General features: G+C 44.4%; 2 protein-coding genes across 2 annotated transcripts in view; one reads left to right on the top strand and one right to left on the bottom strand.

Annotated features, from left to right (window-relative positions):
* The first annotated feature begins 484 nt into the window (after window positions 1-484).
* Window positions 485-25,131, top strand: part of LOC137342006 (uncharacterized) — a 41,641-nt gene continuing 16,994 nt past the window's right edge. The window contains exons 1-3 of the mRNA XM_068005582.1: window positions 485-604; window positions 3,687-3,915; window positions 4,720-4,843. Of these exons, the coding sequence (XP_067861683.1) occupies window positions 3,694-3,915; window positions 4,720-4,843 (346 nt within the window). The 5' untranslated portion in view covers window positions 485-604; window positions 3,687-3,693. The remainder of the gene's footprint in view (window positions 605-3,686; window positions 3,916-4,719; window positions 4,844-25,131) is intronic.
* Window positions 3,776-24,815, bottom strand: LOC137342007 (hydroxysteroid 11-beta-dehydrogenase 1-like protein B). Its single transcript, XM_068005583.1, has 6 exons — window positions 24,697-24,815; window positions 18,589-18,719; window positions 13,801-13,912; window positions 12,478-12,666; window positions 6,743-6,886; window positions 3,776-5,682 (listed from the first exon to the last, which is right to left on the bottom strand). Exons 1-6 carry the CDS (start codon window positions 24,779-24,781, stop codon window positions 5,468-5,470), a joined length of 876 nt encoding a protein of 291 aa, XP_067861684.1. The 5' UTR covers window positions 24,782-24,815; the 3' UTR covers window positions 3,776-5,467.

Below are 25,131 nucleotides of genomic sequence, written 5' to 3'. Positions count from 1 at the left end.
CACTCTCCTTTACCAAGATGGCTGCCTTGTGACTAACAGCCGCACCCGGAACCCGGCAACAAACTGTGTTCCGATTGGTTATTGATCTCCAGTGGAAATGTGATTGGTCGGTTGGATTTCCGTTGGTGTCAGATTGGTTCATTCCATAAAGGAGGGAGATTTGATTTTCGTGCCGTTTGAAAAAGGGAAAAAGAGAGAAATAGGGAGAGAGAGAGATAGAGAGGCAGGCCAGCGGGCGGGGAGGGATCGGGGCCAGCGGGCGGGGAGGGATCGGGGCCAGCGGGCGGGGAGGGATCGGGGCCAGCGGGCGGGGAGGGATCGGGGCCAGCGGGCGGGGAGGGATCGGGGCCCGCGGGGGGAGAGGGAGAGCGAGCGAGCGGGGCCCGCGGGGAGGGAGGGAGAGCGAGCGAGCGGGGCCCGCGGGGAGGGAGGGAGGGAGGGAGATCGATCGGGGCCCGCGGGGAGGGAGGGAGAGCGAGCGAGAGAGCGGGGCCCGCGGACAGAGGACGAGGCCCGCGGACAGAGGACGAGGCCCGCGGACAGAGGACGAGGCCCGAGACATTTGCCGGATTTCCAAGAGGGAGCGGCGCGGGTCGCTGTTGAGGTAACAGTCGGATCTCTCCCTGGGCGGGGCGGGTCACTCGGGCAGGTGCTGCTGATGTCCCCCAGCTCCAGTCTCTCAGCCCCTCGCTTTGTTGAACCTAAAGTTCCTTTTTAAGGCCGCCGTGCAATCGGGTTGTGATGGGAACCACTTGCAGTTTATCAACACAGGAGGGAGATGCAGGGATCCCAGACCCCAGGGGAATGCCCGTGTGCCCCAGAAAACTGGCCAAAATAACATCCTATCAAGGTAGCCCTGGCCTTCACTGTTTATTTAGTAGAAATAGGAGCAGGAGGAGGCTATTCAGCCCCTTGAGCCTGTTCCGTCTTTCAATGAGATCATGGCTGATCTGTGACCGAACTCCATATACCCACCGTAGCCCCATATCCAGTAATACCTTTGGTTAACAAAAAAACACCAATCTCAGGCTTAAAATTAACAATTGAGTTAGCATCAACTGTGTTTGTGGAAGAGAGTTCCAAACTTCTACCATCCTTTGTGTGTAGAAGTGATTCCTAACTTCACTCCTGATAGTCCTGGCTCTAATTTTTAGGCTATAATCCCCCAGTCCTAGACTCCCTAACCAGTGGAAATAGTTTCTCTCTATCTACCCTATCAGCTTCTCCTTTATATCTTAAGCTTTGATCAAATCACCCCTTAATTTTCTAAATTCTAGGGAAATACAAACCTAGTTTGTGTAATCTTTCCTCATAATTTAATCCTTCGAGTCCAGGTCTCATTCTAGTGAATCTACGCTGCACTTCCTCCCAGGCCAATATATCCTTCCTCAGGTGCAGTGCCCAGAACTGAACACAATACTCCAGGTGTGGTCTAACCAGGGCTTTGTATAGCTGTAGCATAACTTCTACCCCCTTGTATTCTAGTCCTCCAGATATAAAGGCCAGCATTCCGATAATACATTTACTGTGATTAACGGTGGCTTTCTATGAAATGATGTTTATTATTGAGCAGAGTAGCATAAATGCAATGTTTCTACACATTTTCCCAGTTGTTTCGTCTTTAGCAGCATATAGAGAATTATTGTACGTCAAATAAGGATCCTGGAACCCTGCACATGTAAGCCTGTTGCTCCAGGATATAAATTGTTCTGGAGGATTTACAAGTCAAAGTAATCTTACAATCTTTTTCCCTCTCAATATCTTCTTCATTCAGTAACCTCCACGGATTTCAGGGGAAAGTTTGGGTTGACAGCAAGGAGAATTTGAGAATTCAGTCTCCTTGACACAGTTTATATTCAGATTGGTATTGTCCTTGTGTGACACTTTACTGCAATGCATGGAAGCATACGGCATCTCCACATCATGGAAGCATATTGGCATATTACCTGACTAGTTTCAGTTTTATGTTCTCAACACTGAGGTGCTCTCATTTTCTTGACTGCTGGTCTAAAGATGATGTGGAGATGCCGGTGATGGACTGGGGTGGACAAATGTAAGGAATCTTACAACACCAGGTTATAGTCCAACAAATTTATTTTAAAATCACAAGCTTTCGGAGATTATCCCCTTCGTCAGATGAATGAGTGAAAAGGTTCTCAAATCGCATATCTTATACTATGCTGGGACAGCATCACACCAATCAAAAGGTGTCGTTGTTATTCAAACTGGCCAGTCACGGAGAACAGCACGTCCCAGTACACTGGATATACATTGTGTCAATTACACAGACAGAAGATCTAAAGATGCACACCTGTGTGATCTCTTGAGATTGTGGAGTATCTGCAACAGTTGCAAAACTTGCATTGAAAACCAGAATTTGTCAGTGTGTTGCAGCAATTAAAAGTTTTTTTTAATTTTTCCTAACTTTTATATTCTGTTTAGATAAGCATTTGAACATCCAATTGTTATTTTTTTACTTAATCTGTTGAGATTTAAACTTGCAACTTCATGAACTAATATACTCGCCTTTTTAAAACTTTGCATTCTTTTAAGCCTTGCAGAGCTACCATCTGAAAGCCTTAGTTTTAATCAGGTAAGCCAGTGAGCTCCCAAGCATTTATTGCTCAGTCATACTTGGTTGGTGTGACGCTCCAACCTACTAAGTTCCTATCCAAGGTGAAGTCAGTCTACACAAGAAATCAATTTGCTCCACCCTCCTTTTATTATCTTGACAGGAGTAAACCAAGTTGTGCAGTCCGGCAGAGTGTTTTTTGCATTATTACTTTATAAACATCTGGATTAACCTTAAAGAGGTTACATCACTTACACTGAACACCATCTCCACTGCTGCATTCCTTCCACACCCCACCCCCCTCCATGTCACCTTCACCTCAAATTATCCAATACTCTCCTCTTCAGCCTCCTCAACCTTTCATAAATTTCAGCTAATCAAGAACTCTGTTGCCTAAGTCCTCTCCTGCACAAAGACCTGCTCGCCTGTCACTCCTGTCCTTGCCCACCTCCACAGGCTTCCTGTACCCCACCAAATAAATTTCAGTACTCCTGACGTTGGTTTGAAATTCCTTCGGGTCTCATGACACTTTTTTCTTGTCCAGCCATATGTCCCAACCTCCTACTTCAGTTCTTTTGATGCCAGGTTGCTTCTTGTCCTTTACCCTCTTCACCCCACAATTAGAGGCTGATCTTTCAGCTACCATGCTCTGTCAAAAACTTTCTTCCAAATCTGCTTTGCTTTATTACCTTCCTGCCTTCAGATACTTCCTAGAAAACGATCTCTGGCTGAACCTTAGTCTCCCATTCTAAACTCCTTTCCTGTACACAAGCCCCTCTCCCCTTTATAAGTGCTCTGAGACTTTTTATATTAGCAAACAATGAAAAATATTTTGCCAATTCTGTCCGAGGGGCAGTTTTTCTTGAAAAACACTGGGTCAGAGTCCTGCAGTATGTGGCAGTCACGTCACTCAAAGTATAAGGAAGATGGGTAATCCCTGCTCTCCCTCTCCCAGCCCCCCTTTTCATTTCACCAACTTGTTTGCATAATTCTGTATTTTATCATATGGCCAAATGATGCCCTAGAGAAGTTGGATGAGAAAACAGTCTCTGACCACATGTGAAATGAATTGATCAATAGAATTTATCATCTTCAATTTTTTTTCCACCCCCAGAGTTGAGATGGAAACCCTAGAGGAATTTGACCAAGAATACCCTCTGAGCAAGATGTTCTGTAAGCGCATGACCAAAGAAGAATTTGAGGCAGAAGCACTGACCTATACGGAAAAGGCACTGCAGGACTTATTTCACACTATGGATCAGAACCCATCACTATGTGAGAAGGTGGTGCGCAAACGCAAACAGGCAGAGCTGGAGAAGGCTGGGTTGAAATCCTTTATTAAGGTACTGAAAGAAACACAAACCAGTAGAAATAGGGTTGATTGCATCAGAAACCACTCCTTTTCAAATTTTTACCAAGATACAGGTTGCTTTATTCTCTTCAATCCACCAGTCTTGGGCCATCAACTATGTTTGGGCAGGCAGGAAACCTTGTTCCAAAACTACCTCCAATGTTGCCTTGAGTTGGGTGTGACACAATGTACTTGTGCACCATGGTGCCCTACCAAACTAATTTAAATGAACTAATGGAAAGATGTGCTTGATTGATTGTTTTAGTCTGGGCAGTGTAAGCATTGGAGTGGGATTCTGGAGCATATATTCCCGTAATGTACTGTTCGTGTTGCTGGCAGTGCTGTGTATATGACCAGCCAAGGTAATGCATGCAACATTGATTACCTGATCAACTCATAAGCAGTGAATGGCTTAGAGCAAAGTCACCTGTGATAAGTTAGAAGTGCAGTCGAACTTCTAAAAAAGGCAAAAAGCTTGGGACCAGTTGTTGTCTGTAACTTCTACCTTTGGGACTTGCAATTTATGCTATTTACTGTTAGATGGAGCTCTAGTCTGGAGCGGCAGCTAATATGAGTGCGAGTGGAAGATTTCATGGATAAATGTCATAGCAAGGAAGTTTTAAGAGCAGAGGCTCGCTGAGGGGTGGAATCTGAGCCAGATGTTGAGTCTTGAGGGTAGAGCAGCAAACTTATCTTTTCGCTTTGTGTGTTGGTTTCTAAAAGCTAAGCTATTACCTTCCAAGCATTAATTGTTGGTCAGGTCAAAGACTGGTAAATGTGAGCACTTTTTTTGCAGGCTAAATTTTTCTCAGCTGTGGATGGTCAGATGAACCGCTGCAATGCTGTTGAAATGGATGAGTTACAAGAAAGACTCCAACACTTGAAGGACGAGATGAGAAAAGTGCAGACGTACGCTCACGGTAAGACCACTGACCTTAAAACATGGTCAAAGCGTCAACCCATGTTGGTTGAATGAGGAGATGGGCAGGCAATCGCGAGGAAACCTTTGAGGGATATTTGCAAGTGGAAATTAAGGTTGTGACTTTCTTACTTGAGATCGACAAATGCTGACTGCGTACATCAACTATATAGTAACACATGGGCAGTGTGGGGTGTTTATGTACGGGCAGAGCTGAGTTAGCAACCTGCAAGTTTTCATCTTTAAATGCGACATTACTCAGCTTTTAACCTTTTGTGCGGTCAGCATCAGGTGTTAATTGTATCCATATGATTTATATCGACTAGTGTTAATAGTATTCAGGTGGTGCGTATCAACTGGGGACTCTCTTGTATCCATTTATATGAGCTCTTATCTAGGATGTGGAATGGGTAATGTGGAGCTCTGTGAATAAAGGCTTGGAAGCAACTGAAGATCAGGCTCTAGTATTCTATCCTTCACCACCTGGCTATCCAGTTTATAACATCAGGGCAATGCATGCAGCAGCTCATCCTCAGCTCCCAGCTTAAAATGGGTGGCTTGATAATTAGAATGGTGTATTTGTAATTTTATAAATTATAAACAAAATTATGACAAACCAGTGGACTTAGCTGATGTTCTCCAGTATGTACACCTGGTCAAAAATATTTGCCATCAGTTCTGGGGCAATGTCTCGCAGTAGATTGGCAATTTTTATGCTCCAGAACGGATAGAAGACTTCTGGCATTCGTAGCACACCTGCTTTCACCACTTCAAGGGCGCACTCTTCCTTGGGTGAGGCTGCAATCTTGATTTTATTTCCGACGGTTTTTATCGCATTGTCTGTTGAAAGAATCACAAACTGAAGTGAGAGCAAAGTCGGTTGTCCAGAGCAGATCTTCAATAATTGGGAATAACCATGTTTCAAATGTATATTTATGCAGTGTACCTCTCTACGGAGCACAAGTGGTTTGCTTTATGACCACACTCTTGCTCTGATTTGGTGTAGCATTTTCCCGGTGTATGGGCATGGGTTGGTGTCGTCTTGTGTTACCGTTGGAGCTCTACACAATGTATTTCACACTAATTGTACAAGCTGGCTTGCTTTTTTGGGAATTTAGTGCTGCTCAAAGTTTGTTGCTAGACAATAGAACACTTCGCCTAGTGTTAGAAGCAAGTTACACCCATCAAAACCCATGTATCGTCCTCAAATATAACTGGAATTTAGAGCTATATAAGACTTGAATGAAGTACTCGTGGGAACAACTTGAGGTAATGAGTATTGAATAAGAATTGTATTGTTACTTAAACAAGTGAAGTGACAATATTCTCTGCTCTACCTCAGTCATTACTGCACCATTGTGACAATTTATTATTTTCTCAAACCAGCCATTCTATGGCCTCTCAATTAAATTAACAATTAGTTCCAAATTAGGGGCAGTTTTGTGCTATGGGTCCATGCCCGTTAGGGGCTGGACTGGGGGACCCTCCTCAGATAACAGACTTTCAATGCATCAGTCTAACCTAGAATAGAATTCAGGTCTCCGAGGTAAAAGGCCAGTCTCTAACCCACTGCACTACCGAGTTCCCCACAAGTTGGCACTTGTATAAAATAGAACATATGCTGGTGTACTTCAATCAACTGCCCAATATTTTTTGTGCTGAGGAACCATGTGATGTGATAAAACTGGCAATCAGAAATGGTTTCTGCATTGCTAGGCCACATGGAAAATAGACTCAATCTGTCACATTATGGAGTTTAAAACGGCTATCCTTGTTCAGGAGAAAAAAGAGAATTGTTTGCAGAAATGCCAGTCCAGTGTTACTGATTCCAGCCCAAGTTCAGATCATTAAATATGTTTTTTTTTAATATGGTAATCTTGATAAGAACCTCTGCTCTTACCTGTATCGATGTAGCCTAAAATTGCTACAGTGACGGAAACGTTGACTTGTTGTAAGATGAGCTCTCTACGCAGCGAGCTATAGAAACCTTCAACCGCAAACTTGGATGCACAATAGACTACAGTGAAGGGGGCACCAATCCTTCCTGTGGGATGACCAATAGGGTAAAGAAAATGACTGCTGCACTCTGTCGTAAATATCAATGCCGAGGTCTTTGCGTGAGTATAGTTTTGAGTATTCTTGTACATTCTCCCTTTCTTTTGCCCAATCGTTGGCGGTCATGTTATTAGTCGCCTAGGCCCCACGTTCTGGAATTCTGTCCTTAAACCCCTCTGCCTTTCCAATTCTGTCTCGTTTTTAAAACCCTCCTTCAAACCCAACTCTTTAACCAAGCTTTTGGCCGCCTCTTCTAAAATCTGCTTTTTTGGCTTATTGTCAGTTGTTTTCCTTGCATCTCTGAAGTGCCTTGGGACATTTTTCTACATTAAAGGTTATATAAATACAAGTTGTTGTTGGGGTGTCTAATGTAGCAGGTGTATTACGATCTAGTTTCTATATGGTACAGTTCTAGTGAGCAGAGATTGTGTGCTTGGTGCCAGTTTGAAAAATACAAGCCACGACTGCCGAAAGTTGTTTGTTATATACATTAGCCATTCCGTTCCATAGTCAATCTGTAGGAATCAGATAGCACAACTGTAAGCAAGTGTCTTACAAGCAAACTTTTTCTCTGAGGCTGGAGGATTCAACTGAATTTTCTGCACCCAGCCTTGGTTTCTAGCATGTTCTAGAACATAAGAACATAAGAAATTGGAGCAGGAGTAGGCCAATCGGCCCCTCGAGCCTGCTCCACCATTCAATAAGATCATGGCTGATCTGATCCCAACCACAAATCTAAAGAACACAAGAAGTCGGAGCAGGACCCGGCCACACAGCCCCTGGGCCCTCTCCGCCACCCACAGGGCATTGACCGATCCGAACTCAGCTTCATGTCCAATTTCCTGCCCGCTCCCCATAACCCCTAATTCCCTTTACTTCTAGGAAACTGTCTATTTCTGTTTTAAATTTATTTAATGATGTAGCTTCCACAGCTTCCTGGGGCAGCAAATTCCACAGACCTACTACCCTCTGAGTGAAGAAGTTTCTCCTCATCTCAGTTTTGAAAGAGCAGCCCCTTATTCTAAGATTATGCCCCCTAGTTCTAGTTTCACCCATCTTTGGGAACATCCTTACTGCATCCACCCGATCAAGACCCTTCACAATCTTATATGTTTCAATAAGATCGCCTCTCATTCTTCTGAACTCCAATGAGTAGAGTCCCAATCTACTCAACCTCTCCTCATATGTCCGCCCCCTCATCCCCGGGATTAACCGAGTGAACCTTCTTTGTACTGCCTCGAGAGCAAGTATGTCTTTTCTTAAGTATGGAGACCAAAACTGTATGCAGTATTCCAGGTGCGGTCTCACCAATACCTTATATAACTGCAGCAATACCTCCTTGTTTTTATATTCTATCCCCCTAGCAATAAAAGCCAACATTCCGTTGGCTTTCTTGATCACCTGCTGCACCTGCATACCAACTTTTTGATTTTCTTGCACTAGGACCCCCAGATCCCTTTGTACTGCAGTACTTTCCAGTCTCTCGCCATTAAGAAAATAACTTGCTCTCTGATTTTTCCTGCCAAAGTGCATAACCTCACATTTTCCAATATTATATTGCATCTGCCAAATCTCCGCCCACTCACCCAGCCTGTCTATATCCCCTTGCAGGTTTTTTATGTCCTCCTCACTCTCTACTTTCCCTCCCATCTTTGTATCATCTGCAAATTTTGATATGTTGCACTCGGTCCCCTCCTCCAAATCGTTAATATAGATTGTAAAGAGTTGGGGACCCAGCACCGACCCCTGTGGAACACCACTGGTTACTGGTTGCCAGTCCGAAAATGAACCATTTATCCCAACTCTCTGCTTCCTGTTCGATAACCAATCCTCCACCCATGCCAGAATATTACCCCCAATCCCGTGATTTTTTTATCTTAAGTAATAATCTTTTATGTGGCACCTTGTCGAATGCCTTCTGGAAGTCTAAATACACTATGTCCACTGGTTCCCCTTTATCCACCCTATACGTTATATCCTCGAAGAACTCAAGCAAATTTGTCAGACATGACTTCCCCTTCATAAAGCCATGCTGACTTTGTCCTATTAAATTATGCTTATCTAAATGTTCCGTTACTGTCTCCTTAATAATAGACTCCAAAATTTTACCCACCACAGATGTTAAGCTAACTGGCCTATAATTTCCAGCCTTCTGCCTACTACCCTTTTTAAATAACGGTGTTACATTAGCAGTTTTCCAATCTGCCGGGACCTCTCCTGAGTCCAGGGAATTTTGGAAAACTATCACCAAAGCATCCACAATCCCTACTGCCACTTCCCTCAAGACCCTAGGATGGAAGCCATCAGGTCCAGGGGATTTATCCGCCTTGAGTCCCATTATTTTACTGAGTACCATCTCCTGAGTGATTTTAATCGTATTTAGCTCCTCCCCCCCGAGAGTCCCCTGTTTGTCCAGTGTTGGGATATTCTTAGTGTCCTCTACTGTAAAGACTGAAACAAAATATTTGTTCAGCATTTTTGCCATCTCCATGTTTCCCACCATTAATTTCCCGGTCTCATCCTCTAAGGGACCTATGTTTGCCTTAGCCACCCTTTTTCTTTTTATATAACTATAGAAACTCTTGCTATCTGTTTTTATATTTTTTGCTAATTTCTTTTCATAATCTAACTTCCCTTTCTTAATCAATCCTTTAGTTACTTTTTGCTGTCTTTTGAAGAATTCCCAATCTTCTATCCTCCCACTAAGTTTGGCTACCTTATATGTCCTTGTTTTTAGTCGGATACTATCCTTGATTTCTTTACTTAGCCACGGATGGCTGTCATTTCTTTTACACCCTTTTTTCCTCAGTGGAATATATTTATTTTGAAAGTTGTAAAATAACTCCCTAAATGAACACCACTGCTCATGTACCGTCTTACCCTTTAATCTATTTTCCCAGTCCACTTTAATCAATTCCGCTCTCATACCATCATAGTCTCCTTTATTCAAGCTCAGTACGCTTGTTTGAGAATCAACCTTCTCACCCTCTAATTGGATATGGAATTCAACCATGTTGTGGTCGCTCGTTCCAAGGGGATCCTTAACTAGGACATTATTAATTAATCCTGACTCATTACACAGGACCAGGTCCAAGGTTGCCTGTCCCCTTGTAGGATCAGTTACATACTGCTCAAGAAATCCATCCCTGATGCACTCAATGAACTCGTCCTCAAGGCTGCTCTGCCCAATTTGATTTGTCCAGTTAATATGATAATTAAAATCCCCCATAATTATGGCTGTTCCCTTATTACATGCCCCGACTATTTCCTGATTAATACTTCTTCCAGCAGAGTTGCAACTATTAGGAGGCCTATATACTACGCCCACTAATGTTTTTTTTCCCTTATTATTCCTTATCTCCACCCAAACTGTTTCATTATCTTGATGCTTTGTCCCAATATCATTTCTCTGTATTACAGTGATTCCTTCCTTTATTAACATAGCCACCCCACCTCCCCTTCCTTCCTGCCTGTCCTTCCTGATTGTTAAATACCCTGGCATATTTAATTCCCAGTCGTTGTCACCCTGCAGCCATGTTTCTGTAATGGCCACAAGATCATACCCATACGTAGTTATTTGTGCCGTTAACTCGTCCATTTTATTACGAATGCTACGTGCATTCAGATAAAGAACTTTCAAATCTGTTTTGTGACGCTTAGTTCCTGCTTTTTCCTTTTTTAACACTTTACCTATTACTCCATACCTTCTGTCCCTTCCTGTTACGCTTTCCTCTCTCTCCCTGCTCAGGTTCCCAACCCCCTGCCACTTTAGTTTAAACCCTCCCCAACAGCACTAGCAAACACTCCTCCTCGGACAGCGGTCCCGGCCCTGCCCAGGTGCAGACCATCCGGTTTGTACTGGTCCCACCTCCCCCAGAACCGTTTCCAGTGTCCCAGGAATTTGAATTCCTCCCCCTTGCACCATTCCTCTAGCCACGTATTCATTTGAAATATCCTCCTATTTCTACTCTGACTAGCACGTGGCACTGGCAGCAATCCTGAGATTACTACCTTTGAGGTCCTATTTTTTAATTTACCTCCTAACTCCCTATATTCTGCTTTTAGGACCTCATCCCCTTTTTTACCTATATCGTTGGTGCCTATGTGCACCACGACAGCTGGCTGTTCGCCCTCCCCCTCCAAAATGTTCTGTAGCCGCTCCGAGACATCCTTGATCCTTGCACCAGGGAGGCAACACACCATCCTGGAGTCTCGGTTGCGGCCGCAGAAACGCCTGTCTATTCCCCTTACAATTGAGTCCCCTATCACTATAGCTCTGCCACTCTTTTTCCTCCCAGCCTGTGCAGCAGAGCTACCCGTGGTGCCAGGAAGTTGGCTGCTGCTGCCTTCCCCTGATAAGTCATCCCCCCCCAACAGCATCCAAAGTGGCATATCTGTTTGAGAGGGGGATGGCCACAGGGGACCCCTGCACTACCTGCCTGCATCTCTTACTCTTCCTGGTGGTCACCCATTCACTTCCTGCCTGTATACCCTTTACCTGCGGTGTGACCAACTCGCTAAACGTGCTATCCACGAGTTTCTCTGCATCGCGGATGCTCCACAGTGAGTCCACCCGCAGCTCCAGCTCCGAGATACGATCGGTCAGTAGCTGCAGGTGGACACACTTCCCGCACACATGGTCGGCAGGGACACTGGTAGTGTCCATGACTTCCCACATCTTGCAGGAGGAGCATATCACGGGTGCGAGGTCTGCTGCCATGACTTGCCTTAGATTAGTTACCCCTTTTAAATTACGTTGAAATTAGAAAATGTTAACTATACTAGGGACCTAGGTTCACTAAAAAAAAACACTATCTGCTATAAAACCTGCAGATCTTCCCTTTCTTATTACTTTACTTACAGTAAAATGGTAGAAATACTCACCTGAACCTACTCACCAATCAGCTGCCTCCCCTGTGCCGCGTCACTTTCTGACTGGTGACGTCACCCCGAACTGCCGCTGGTCTCAGAGTCTCGCTCTCAGAGTAAGCTCTGGTCTCACTCTCTCCGCGCTGTTTATATCCCCGCTCTGGTCTCGCTCTCTCCCGCCGCTCACCGACTGGACTCTCGCTCTCTCCGCGCTGTTTATATCCCCGCTCTGGTCTCGCTCTCTCCCGCCGCTCACCGACTGAACTCTCGCTCTCTCCACGCTGTTTATATCTCCGCTCTGGTCTCGCTCTCTCCCGCCGCTCACCGACTGAACTCTCGCTCTCTCCGCGCTGTTTTTATCCCCGCTCTGGTCACGCTCTTTACCGCTGCTCACCGACTGGACTCTCGCTCTCTCCGCGCTGTTTTTATCCCCGCTCTGGTCTCGCTCTTTACCGCCGCTCACCGACTGAACTCTTGCTCTCTCCGCGCTGTTTTTATCCCCGCTCTGGTCTCGCTCTCTCCCGCCGCTCACCGCTCTCAGGTCCACTACCGCTCTGCAGGAAAAGCAAGGCAAAGCAGCACCTCCTTCCCCCACTTCACCAAACTCCCACACGTACCGAACTCTCAGCACACTGTTGTCCTCACACCGTGCTGCTCATTGTTTTCTGAGGATTTAGTGGGGTTTTGATGAGCTACGGCTGTATCTCTTACCGCTTAATGATGATATTGCGATGATGCTTCCCTGAGATTCCTTTAGCATGGACATGGCTGCACTGCTCAGTTGGACGTAGCTGAGAAAATTAACAGTCAGACTGCTGACCACATGTTGTATTTCTCCTTTAAAGTAGCCAAACTTCCCAATTCCTCCAAAGTGGTTTAACACCAGGTAGTCGAGTCCTCCTGGAAGTTGAGAAAATCAGCAAAACAGAAATGATCAGACCCGGCTGTCTCCACTTCACTCCGACATTCCTGATCTTTGGCCACCTGGTGGGGGGGTGCAGGCAAGCCGGAGGGCCTCCTAGTAGGTCTGCTCCTGGGCTTGGCCAGGATGACCATCGAATGGTCCAGGATGGACATGGCCCAGGGGAGGGGGGGTCGCTCTGGCTGCCTCCCTCTTCCGCGGTCTTGTCCGCGCCCGGATGAACCTGGAGAAGGGAGCGTGCAGTGTCCACTGGTGCACTCGAGGCTTTTCGCGACCAGTGGGCACTACAAGAACTGGAGTGTTTTGTGGACATCAGGAATATTATTTGATTTTATAAGTTTCCCTTTGTTTTGTTCAAATTTATTAAAGAAAAAGAGACAATCCAGATTAGTTGCTGAGAGTTCATGAGATGGATATCGCCAACCAGTGCCCATGAGATTTGGCAGTGATTCGTTTCCAGCCAATGCTTGAAAACCAGCTTGAAATTCATGTGAAACGATGATTAGTAATGTTGTAATAACTTGTAATGTTTTGCATTGAAAACTGGTAATGTCCTATGGGTTAAGATTATTATAAGTATAATAGCCCACATTCGGTTATTTAATTTTGCTGGGCTGGGGTTATGGCCGCTTTTCTGTGCCACATGAGCAGCAAAACTTGTACCCCCGCCCAGTTTATCAACTCCAACGTGGTGTCTGAACTCTCAGCCTTGACTCACTCCTGCTTCACTTTCATGCCCTGTTTAGTTTCTATAGTACTGATGCTGGTTTGGGTGCCCTCAACGGAATCCTGCTGTTTAAAGACTAATTATTGCCAAGGGAAATTTAAACTCCATCCACACAGAGGACACTGATTGGGATCAGCAGTGCCAGGCTTGGAATCAGATGAGCAACATTTATCTGTTTTAATGTCCAATTGATCAGTTGGAAATGTGCGTTGTATGGTAGCATTGCTACAGGCTGGCAAGTGCTATACTGATGAAATGAAATAGACTTTGTAGCTTTGGCTTGCTGATCCTCAACCAGTATATGTGCAGTCAACAGTATACTCTAGATAGTTAATTTCTTCCTTGACTTTACAAGATATTCCTGTACTGTGGAATGATTACCGACCCAGTTTCTCTTGCGTTTCCTTGATGACATTCCCTGCTGATGACAAATCGCTCATATCAGACAGGACGTAATCTGCAGAGGCAGCGCCCAGTTCCAGGCAGCGTTGTTTCACCTGGAGTAAAAGTGGAAAGGATGCAAAGGTTGAACAGCCATATTGTATATTTGTTTTGTCATTCTCTGCCAAATTTTAAATCTTAACAGAAGAGGAAAATAAATTTTATGTAAAGGCAAATGCCGTTGACAGTAATTGAGCTGGTGCAAGTTCATTCAGCTGTCTTAACACCTAGGGCATAAAAGACTCGCATATCCATTGCAGACTGGAACATGTCTTCTTTTGCCTTTAGCAGGAAGTAGTTAAAGTTGAGTTGAAATTTGTTCTGTGTCCAATCACATTGCTTTGTTTCAGCTTATGTCTAGTTAGAAATGGTACTGTGGCTTTGTGAAAGACAGCAATCCCATCCTACTGCGATTAATGTGCTGGGGTAGTCTTGGCAGCATGTTGTGACATATGCTTGTAGCATATGTCATAACTAAGTGTGTTCTGCTCCCTAATGCCCAATTTGTTAGTATATCAAACTGAGGTGAGAGGTCATATTTGGCCCTGGGAAGAGGTTCCTTGATTCCTTATTGTCAGAAAGTGTGATTTGGTATGGGGTGGAGGGTGGGTTAAAAAGCTAGGTAAGATCTCATAATAGATCTATCCTATCACTTTGACTTTTTCTAATGTATGTACCAAGCTTCAGATCCTTTTTTCCCCTGCATTGCAATGAGAGCAAATGCCGAAACAGGACTTAAAATGCCACACAAGTCTACATTCCCACGATACTCCAACTCCTGTCTGCCCTTACTTGGACACTTCTCAAAATATGGGGAATTTTCCAGCCCACAAAAGTTCTATTACAAATTGCAGTTATTTCAGAGTTGATGTGAGCTGAAACATTTTCCTGTTGGGAGTGAAATCTTGTCACTGTTTGGGACAGGAATAAGGACAACAATAAGAGACTGGAGCAGTGCTAAACTGATCAGTAAACCAAATGGCTTGTTTTCTGGTATGATATGCTGCCAATTTGGATTTGATTGCATTTTTTCTGTTATCCTTGTATAGCACCTTAGCGCATCTTCTGAAATATTTAGGAAAACGCGGTGGCCGCTCTGCGCACAGCAATATCCCACACACAGCAAAGAGTGGAATGACTTTGGTGGTTGAGGGAGGAATGTAGGCCTGGATACTGGGTAAGTTCTCTGCTCTTCGGTTAGAGCCATAGGAGCTTTAACATCCACCGGATCAGGCAGACAGGCCTTCCGGTTATCATCTCATCCTCAGGGCGGCACCTCTGAAAATGGAACATTCCTTCAATACTGTACTAGAGTGTCAACTGAGATTATGTGCTTAAATCCTGGTGTAGGGCTTGAACCCACAACCGTCTGCAATTATTCTTGTTCAATTCCAGTTCAAAGGGTCAATTCTTAGAGTACTGTGGGGAAAGGATGGATACTGTAAACTAGAACTATTTAAAGAGACCACCTTATGGTGTCTGGAATCTGGACCTCATACCAGCGCCTAGAATTCCTGATAACATTGCCTGGAACCAGAATGAATTCAAAATTGCGATGGATCTCCGAGACCAAGGATGCATTGTATCAGGTTTTGGAATCATTTGGGGAACTAATTTATCTTGAGGATCTGAAATCTCATCCACAAGACTTTTACAGTCTACAGTTTTTAAAGGAATTTGTTTGCGAATCTCTCAAATCTCCTGTAAGGAACTAGACACATCAACAATAGTAACTTACGGAGTTGGTATTTTGTTCAGCAGTCTATAAACATACCGCGAAGCAACAATTACACACATCCAGGAACTGTTGTGGCATGGTAGTGATCGCAGCCTTAGGAATGGAATGCAAAGTGTTTTGAATGAAAGGATGAATCTCGAAAGTAGTACTGTATTGTATGACTGACACTCTACAAGCACCCCAATTACAATTAGCGAGCAGAATGAGATTAATTTTGACAAACTGCAAATAATTGCTGAGTAGAGAGAAGTGAATCATAGAATCTTATGTACCATGCTCCGGGCATCCTTTCCCACACCTCCACTACTCGCCTTCAAACAGCCACCTAACCTCAAACAGACCATCGTTTGCAGCAAATTACCCAGCTTTCAGGAGAACAGCGTCCACAACACCACACAACCCTGCCACGACAACCTCTGCAAGACATGCCAGATCATCGACACAGATACCACCATCACACGAGAGGACACCACCCACCAGGTACATGGTTCATACTCCTGTGACTCGGCCAACGTTGTCTACCTCATACGTTGCAGGAAAGGATGCCCTGGAGCATGGTACATCGGCGAGTCCGTGCAGACACTGCGACAATGGATGAACGGACACCACACAACAATCGCCAGACAGGAGGGTTCCCTCCCAGTCGGGGAACACTTCAGCAGTCAAGGACATTCAGCCTCTGATCTTCGGTAAAGTGTTCTCCAAGGCGGCCTTCGAGACACACGACAACGCAAAATCGTCGAGCAGAAATTAATAGCCAAGTTCCGCACCCATGAGGACGACCTCAACCGGGATCTTGGGTTCGTGTCACGCTACATGTAACCCCACCAGCGAAAAAAAGTTATCTGTTTTTAATACAACTGGTCATTCTCTCTCTCTCTCTCTCTCTCTCTCTGCCTTTCGGGTCTCTCTCTTTCTCTCTGTCTTTGTGATCTGACCGCTTGTGTATTCAGTATTCTTGGATGTAATGTGTCCCTGTCTGAACAACATCCACTCCTTTGATTGCTGTGATTATCTCTCTGCCGAGGTGAGATAACGGGCAGTTGGAAAGAGTATCTGTAATCCCCAGACATTGTTCTCTGACTATATATGCTGTGCCTTTATGGAGCCCTTCACTCACCTGACGAAGGATCAAAGCTTCGAAAGCTTGTGATTTCAAATAAAGCTGTTGGACTATAACCTGATGTTGTACGACTCCTTACATAGAACCTTACAGCACAGAAGGAGGCCATTCAGCCCAGCGTTTCTATGCCGGTTCTTTGAAAGAGCTATCCAATTAGTCACACCACCCCCCCCCCCCCCACCCCTGCTCTTTCCCTATAGCCCTGCAGATTTGTCCTTTTCAACTATATATCCAATTCCCTTTTTGAAAGTTACTATTGAATCTGCTTGCACCATCCTTTCAAGCAGTGGGTTCCAGATCATCATAACTCGCTGCATAAAAAGAAAAATTCTCCTCATTTTCTCCCCTGGATTTTTTGGCAATCATTTTAAATCTGTGTCCTCTGGTTACCGACCCACCTGCCAGTGAATATATAGAATTTATAGAATCTATAAATATCGATGAGTTGGTTTGTTTTCTCCACTCGCAAATGAGCTGTCAGTACTTCATTAGTCTTTGCTTGGTTTTTCTGTGGTTGTTTTTGTGTACATGATGCCTTTGTCCAAAAGGCAAGTATAACCTGCTGCGTTTGTGTCCGACTTTCTCAGCCCCCTGGACAGGATGGTGGGTAGTTCTACTATACGTTTATCAATATTTTGAGATGAGCCTGATATTTGTGTTAAAGGCTGAATATTCTTGCTGCTTGTGTTTAGAGATGTTCAGTGTTGCATTATTTGGAGATTACACCACTGCTGATGGGATGGTGTGGTTATTACATACGAACATATGAATTAAGAGCAGGAGTTGGCCATTCGGCTCCTCGAGCCTGCTCTGCCATTTGATAAGATCATGGCTGATCTGATTGTGACCTCAACCCTACTTTCCCGTCTACCTAATATAACCTTTGACTCCCTTGTTATTCAGGAATCTATCTAACTCAGTCTTAAAAATATTCAATGACCCTGCCTCCACCGCTCTCTGGAGAAGGGAGTTCCACAGACTCACGACCCTCTGAGAGAAGAAATTTCTCCTCATCTCCGTCTTAAATGGGAGACCCCTTATTTTTAAACTGTGGCCCCTAGTTCTAGTCTCTCCCACAAGGGGAAACATCCTCTCAGCATCTACCCCTTCTAGTCCCCTCAAGATCTTATGTGTTTCAATAAGATCAACTCTCATTCTTCTAAACTCCAGTGTATACAGGCCCAACTTGTCCAACCATTCCTCATAAAATAACCCCCTCATCCCAGGAATCAGTCGAGTGAACCTTCTCTGAACTGCCTCCAAAGCAATGATGTCCTTTCTTAAATAAGGAGACCAAAACTGCACACAATATTCTAGATGTGGTCTCACCAATGCCCTCTACAACTGCAGCAAAACATCTCTACTTTTATATTCCATTCCCCTTGCAATAAATGACAACATTCCATTTGCCTTCCTAATCATTTGCTGTACCTGCATACTAACTTTTTGTGATTCATGTACTAGGACACCCAGATCCCTCTGTACCTCAATTCTGCAATCTCTCTCCATTTAAATAATATACTGCTTTTCTATTCCTTCTGCCAAGGTGGACAAGTTCACATTTTCCCACATTATTCTCCATCTGCCAAATTTTTGCCCACTCACTTAACCTATCTATATCCCTTTGCAGACTCCTTATGTCCTCTTCACAACTTACTTTCCTTCCTACCTACCTTTGTGTCATCAGCAAATTTAGCAACCATACATTCGGTCCCTTCATCCGAATCATTGATATAGATTGTAAATAGTTGAGGCCCAAGCACTGATCCATGAGGCACTCCACTCGTTACATCTTGCCAACCTGAAAATGACCCATATTGATACCATACCTACACACTTATTGTTACTCTATGCTCTATATGTGACCATACCATCTGTAGTTGTTGTTCTCTCCTAGCAGTCAAGATGACGTGTGCACCCATCCTGGCAAAGTGATAGGCAATTTGTTCTCCAATCCCAGTGCTCGAACCAGTCACGAGAACCCGTTTTCCACGAACTTTCTCTACAATAGAAAATTTATACAGAAATGGGCTTTGAGATTGTTGACATTTTTTGAAGGAGAACGGAGGAGTTTTGTGGTCATCAGAATAAAAGAAAGAACTTGCATTTATGTATCGCCTTTCACGACCTCAGGACTACCCAAATCTCTTTACAGCCAATTAAGTACTTTTTGAAGTGTAGTCACTGTTGTAGGAAACGCAGCACCCAATTTGCGCACAGCAAGGTCCCACAAACAGCAATCTGATAATGACCAGATAATCTGTTTTAGTGACATTGGTTGAGGGATAAATATTGGCCAGGACACTGGGGAAAACTCCCCTGTTCTTCTTCGTATAATGCCATGGGGTCTTTTACATCCGCCTGAGAGGGCACCTGTGATTTAACGTTGCTTCTGAAGGACGGCATCTCCGATAGTGCAGCAAGCCTTCAGTACTGCACTGGAGTGTCAGCCTAGATTTTGTGCTCAAGTCTCTGGGTAGGGTAAGTGTTAGGGGATGGAATACTTTTCCACTCTTTGCGGCAATATTCAGGATCAAGTAGTCCCCAAGCCTTGAATAGCACAGGTTGTTCAAAAGGATAATGTTCCTTCTCTATCCCTGAGCATCTTTTTGGATTTTTATACAGTGCCATTCCACAGACATGTGTAGGGGGAGATACCCTTATTTCAATCTGGAGTCCAAACCAGCCCAGAAGCTTGATTTGAAAGATTTGGCCTTAATATGAACTGAAGAATTTGTGGTGAAACAAAAGCAAAAGATACATGTGAAATTAGAATCATTTCTGTATTTTAAATAAATTTAATTGGGCAAAGTTCTGGCAAACAGAAGCCCAAAGGCCTGGGACCGCCACATTGAATACAGGAAGGGGAAATCATATGGATAGGATAATGCAGTGTGCTCATGAAGGGGTCAAAGGCTCTGAAGAAACTGGGATTTTGCTGATTTGCAAGGGGCCAATGTGAGAAAAGACCGTACTTGAACAAATGAGGACATCTTTACTCTCAGTACTGTCCATTATAGGCTATCACGGTGGACTCAAGTGTAGCAATGATTGCAGATTTTGTTGCAAAGTGCACCGTACAAAATGTATTGTTTAATAATTGTCTAAGAATTTAGATCGTCCTCACTTTCTTTTGTATTCTGCTACACATCACACCTAGTCTGCAGAGCTAATTGTTTAAAATTTTACTCGTAAACTCAAACAGTTGTCCAACAGTTAACCAAGAATGTTTACAACCTAAAACACATAACTAATTATTGCTTAGGTGCCTAATTTCTGGTAATCAGTTAACTCCCGTGAGATCTTGAACAGTTAGACAGCGTTCCCACCCAAGGATTTATTCCCAGCCTCCTTCTCTTCCTGATCTACATGCTGCTGTTCAGCGATGTCACCCTTACGCAGAGGGTCAGTTTTCACGAGTACAATGATTATATCCAGCTCGACCTCCCCACTATTTCTCTGCCGTCAGACTGCCTGTCTGACATAAAGTCTAGAATGAGTCACAACTTAGTGGAAGGATAGAAGATTGGGAAGTCTTCAAAAGACAGCAAAAAGTAACTAAAGGATTGATTAAGAAAGGGAAGATAGATTATGAAAATAAATTAGCAAAAAATATAAAAACAGATAGCAAGAGTTTCTATAGTTATATAAAAAGAAAAAGGGTGGCTAAGGCAAACGTAGGTCCCTTAGAGGATGAGACCGAGAAATTAATGGTGGGAAACATGGAGATGGCAAAAATGCTGAACAAATATTTTGTTTGTCTTTACAGTAGAAGACACTAAGAATATCCCAACACTGGACAAACAGGAGGCTCCAGTAGGGAAGAAGCTAAATACGATTAAAATCACTAAGGAATTGGTACTCAGTAAATTAATGGGACTCAAGGCGGATAAATCCCCTGGACCTGATGGCTTACATCCTAGGGTCTTGAGGGAAGTGGCAGTAGGGATTGTGGATGCTTTGGTAATAATTTTCCAAAATTCTCTGGACTCGGCAAAGGTCCCGGCAGATTGGAAAACTGCTAATGTAACACCGTTATTTAAAAAGGGTAGTAGGCAGAAGGCTGGAAATTATAGACCAGTTAGCCTAACATCTGTGGTGGGTAAAATTTTGGAGTCTATTATTAAGGAGACAGTAGCGGAACATTTAGATAAACATAATTTAATAGGACAAAGTCAGCATGGCTTTACGAAGGGGAAGTCATGTATGACAAATTTGCATGAGTTCTTTGAGGACATAACGTACAGGGTGGATAAAGGGGAACCATTGAACGTAGTGTATTTAGACTTCCAGAAGGCATTCGACAAGGTGCCACATAAAAGATTATTGCTCAAGATAAAGAATCACTGGATTGGGGTAATATTCTGGCATGGGTGGAGGATTGGTTATCTAACAGGAAGCAGAGAGTTGGGATAAATGGTTCATTCTCAGACTGGCAACCAGTAGCCAGTGGTGTTCCGCAGGGGTCGGTGCTGGGTTCCCAACTCTTTACAATCTATATTAACGATTTGGAGGAGGGGACCGAGTGTAACATATCAAAGTTTGCAGATGATACAAAGATGGGAGGGAAATTAGAGAGTGAGGAGGACATAAAAAACCTACAAGGAGATATAGACAGGCTGGGTGAGTGGGCGGAGATTTGGCAGATGCAATACAATATTGGAAAATGTGAGGTTATGCACTTTGGCAGGAAAAATCAGAGAGCAAGTTATTATCTTAATGGCGAGAAACTGGAAAGTACTGCAGTACAAAGGGATCTGGGGGTCCTAGTGCAAGAAAATCAAAAAGTTAGTATGCAGGTGCAGCTGGTGATCAAGAAGTCGAATGGAATGTTGGCTTTTATTGCTAGGGGGATAGAATATAAAAACAGGGAGGTATTGCTGCAGTTATATAAGGTATTGGTGAGACAGCACCTGGAATACTGCATACAGTTTTGGTGTCCATACTTAAGAAAAGACATACTTGCTCTCGAGGCAGTACAAAGAAGGTTCACTCGGTTAATCCCGGGGATGAGGGTGTGGACATATGAGGAGAGGTTGAGTAGATTGGGACTGTACTCATTGGAGTTCAGAAGAATGAGAGGCGATCTTATTGAAACATATAAGATGGTGAAGGGGCTTGATCGGGTGGATGCGGTAAGGATGTTCCCAAGGATGGGTGAAACTAGAACTAGGGGGCATAATCTTAGAATAAGGGGCTGCTCTTTGAAAACTGAGATGAGGAGAAACTTCTTCACTCAGAGGGTAGTAGGTCTGTGGAATTTGCTGCCCCAGGAAGCTGTGGAAGCTACATCATTAAATAAATTTAAAACAGAAATAGACAGTTTCCTAGAAGTAAAGGGAATTAGGGGTTACGGGGAGCGGGCAGGAAATTGGACATGAATTTAGATTTGAGGTTAGGATCAGATCAGCCATGATCTTATTGAATGGCGGAGCAGGATCGAGGGGCCGATTGGCCTACTCCTGCTCCTATTTCTTATGTTCTTATGTATGTTCTAACTTCCTGTAACTCAACATGGAGAAGATTGAAACAATCATCTTCGCCATTAACTCCTCTCCCTTGCCACTAATTTCATCCCTCTCCTTGCCTATACTCCTGGGTTGAACCAGAGTGTTCGTATTCTTGGCATTCGTTTCAAGTCCGATCTGATCTTTAAACTCCACATTGTATCCATCATCGAGACTGCTTACTTCCACATCCAGAACATTGCCTACCTCTGCTGCTCAAACCCTTGCATATGCTTTTGTCCCCTCCAGACTTGACTACTCTAATGTTTTCTTTGTTGAGTTCCCATCCTCTCTCTCCTTAATTCCAACTTGTCCAAAACTCTGCTGCATATATCCTGTCCTGCACTAAGTCCCAGTTGTCCATCACCTCCGTCTGCGCTGGCCTATCTTTGCTCTTGGTCCTCCAACCGCATTAAATTCAAAATCTATGTTCTTGTCTATAAATCCATCCATGGCTTCGCCCCCAACCTATCACTGCAATCCACTCCTGCTTATATGCTTTCCAGAACATTCTGTTTCTCTGACTACGGCCTCTATACAACTCAATCTCCCTCTGCTACAACATTGGAGGCAGAGGTTTCAGCCGCCTCAGTCCTATTCTTCTGAACTCTGTCACATTTTGGGACTTCTGATCTTTTTTATTCAAGGAATGGATTTGGGAATGGGCTATGTATAACTACTGTGTTTTAAAAACAAAGTGAACATGCACAGGTTTTTTAAGGAAGAAAACCACAGCCGGCAGGCATTCAAGGTATGTAGCAAAGCTAGAAAAGCCAATTTGGGAGTGTCATAACTCACTGCCTACTTCAACAGAGCCAATGAGAATCAATTGACTTCTCACAAACACATTAAGACATTATGGCCCCTATTCATTTTGAGAAGAGCAGAAGATGGTGTCTTGAGACCCACAACCCAAAGGAGGGAGAAAGAGACAGATACCTGGTATTATTGACAATTCTATTGTTGAATTACCGAACCAGAAAGAAGTTAGAGGAAGATAGGCAGAAAGGGACATGGGCAGTCAGCCAGATAGGTCTGGCGAGGAAGCCTGGCTTAGCAAGGGGAATTTTCTCATTTGATCCTGACTGCCCCTCAGCTTCAGAAAACTGACCAGGAGAGAAGATAAGTGAACCTATTAATGGGGATAGTGTGGCATTTTAAAAAATTATTTTTCCTTTTCTCAAGGAAGAATGGGATATTAGTTGAATCATGGTGAGATTTGATTTCATCTATTACCCTGTACATTCAATTGTTATTTGTAACATAAAGCAGCTTAATGATTCGTATCTGCTCTCATCTCACTAAAGTCTTTGACTACCTTTTGGAAATATTGGAGAAGTGCAAGTATAAAGGACACAACAGCAGCTAAAGATGGCAGCCATGACGTAGCAGAATCTGCTTATCGCAATTTCCTCCATTACTTGTATCTAACGAAGTCGCTGTTGACTTTTTCCATTGTTAGCGTCAAGGCAAAACACAGATGCGTGATTGAGTGATGATTGCATTGTGAGACGCTTCAAGCATTGGTGTGGGTGGGTTGAGCATGTGGGAGATGGATGGGAGGATGCGTGTGCCACATGCCCATCCCATTGTATGGGAATTGGGGTGTGTTCGAATGGGGACAGGGACGGTGGGTACGTGCAGGCACGGTGAGGATGATAGTTGAGTGGCTGTGAGGATTGATGCGGGAGCGCTGTGGTGGCAGTGCAGAAGGGGTTGTGAGGTGTTTGAGGTGATGTGGAAGACGGAGTGTGGGAGAATGCGTTAGCGTACTCACTTTGCCGGACCTAGTGAGATCATTGAATCTCTTGCGACACTGGATCCATGTTCTTGTGGTGTTGCCCCTGCTGCTAACCTCCGTGGCCACCTCCGCCCATGCCTTCCTGGTGGCAGAGGCAGGGCACTTCCTTCCATCGCTGGGGAACAACGTCTCCCTCCTCCTCCTTACCCCGTCCAGCAGCAGCTGGAGTGATCGTCAGAAAATCGTGGGACAGTTTTACCCCTGGGGTGCTCCATGGTGTGCTACTTCTTGTTTGCAGCAGGAGGAGCATTGGTGGACTGCCCCTTTAAATAGAGCTCCACCATCACTCAGACGTCACTGCGCAGGCCGCCGACGCGCAGCTGAGCAGCGGAAAACCCGTAACCACAGGTAAATGACTTCAATTATCCTGTGATCACGCGGGGGACGCACTCATTTCACCGGGCGCGTTACCCACGCGCCCGATAGCCCCCCCGCCGGGAACCCGCAGGCCTGCTAACATCGGGCCCCAAAAAGCAATTTAAAGCCTCCAATATCCACAGGCCTTCTTATCTAATGGCTGATTGCAACGGCACAATTTAAAATTCAACTCTTGTGATACTGAGCGGCCCTGAGAGTCTAAAATTTGTTGCAACAGTGCGCACTGAGACATCAGTGGAGCTACGCATTTCAGTACTCATATAGGTCTGGTATAAGGGAATGCAGCCACTTACCTGGACTGAAGGAGTCTGGCATGAAAAAGTAATAAGCAACCAGCACAACTGCAGCAGGCAGCAGCAATTTCTGTGCTCCAGCCATAAAGTACAAGGAACCTGTGCTTCTCTGGATTCTAGTACTGTGCTGGTGGAAATCTGTGCGTTGTGGTGTATGATTCATTGGAAGAATTGGTCACAGCATGTCACGGTCATAGGAGGAGTCAGTTGGCAGATACTCAAAAGAATCATTTTGCAATTAAATTTGACTCTTGTCATAGAGTTATACGGCACGGATAGAGGCCCTTCGGCCCATCGTGTCCGCGCCGGCCATCAAGCCCTGTCTACTCTAATCCCATATTCCAGCATTTGGTCCGTAGCCTTGTATGCTATGGCATTTCAAGTGCTCATCCAAATGCTTCTTGAATGTTGTGAGGGTTCCTGCCTCCACAACCC

This window comes from Heptranchias perlo, chromosome 25, assembly GCF_035084215.1.
Source record: "Heptranchias perlo isolate sHepPer1 chromosome 25, sHepPer1.hap1, whole genome shotgun sequence".
In the NCBI taxonomy this organism is placed as follows: Eukaryota; Metazoa; Chordata; class Chondrichthyes; order Hexanchiformes; family Hexanchidae; genus Heptranchias; species Heptranchias perlo.
This window is presented reverse-complemented; position numbering and strand designations above follow the sequence as displayed.

Bases quoted from the DNA above. Each gene is read 5' to 3' on its own strand.
- LOC137342007 (XM_068005583.1), bottom strand. From the start codon at position 24,781: ATGGCTGGAGCACAGAAATTGCTGCTGCCTGCTGCAGTTGTGCTGGTT. The intron at 18,720-24,696 runs GTAAGTGGCTGC...TTTCTATTGTAG, and splicing joins GCCAGACTCCTTCAGTCCAG to AGAAAGTTCGTGGAAAACGG. The intron at 6,887-12,477 runs GTAAGAGATACA...GTCATCCCACAG, and splicing joins CGCAATATCATCATTAAGCG to GAAGGATTGGTGCCCCCTTC.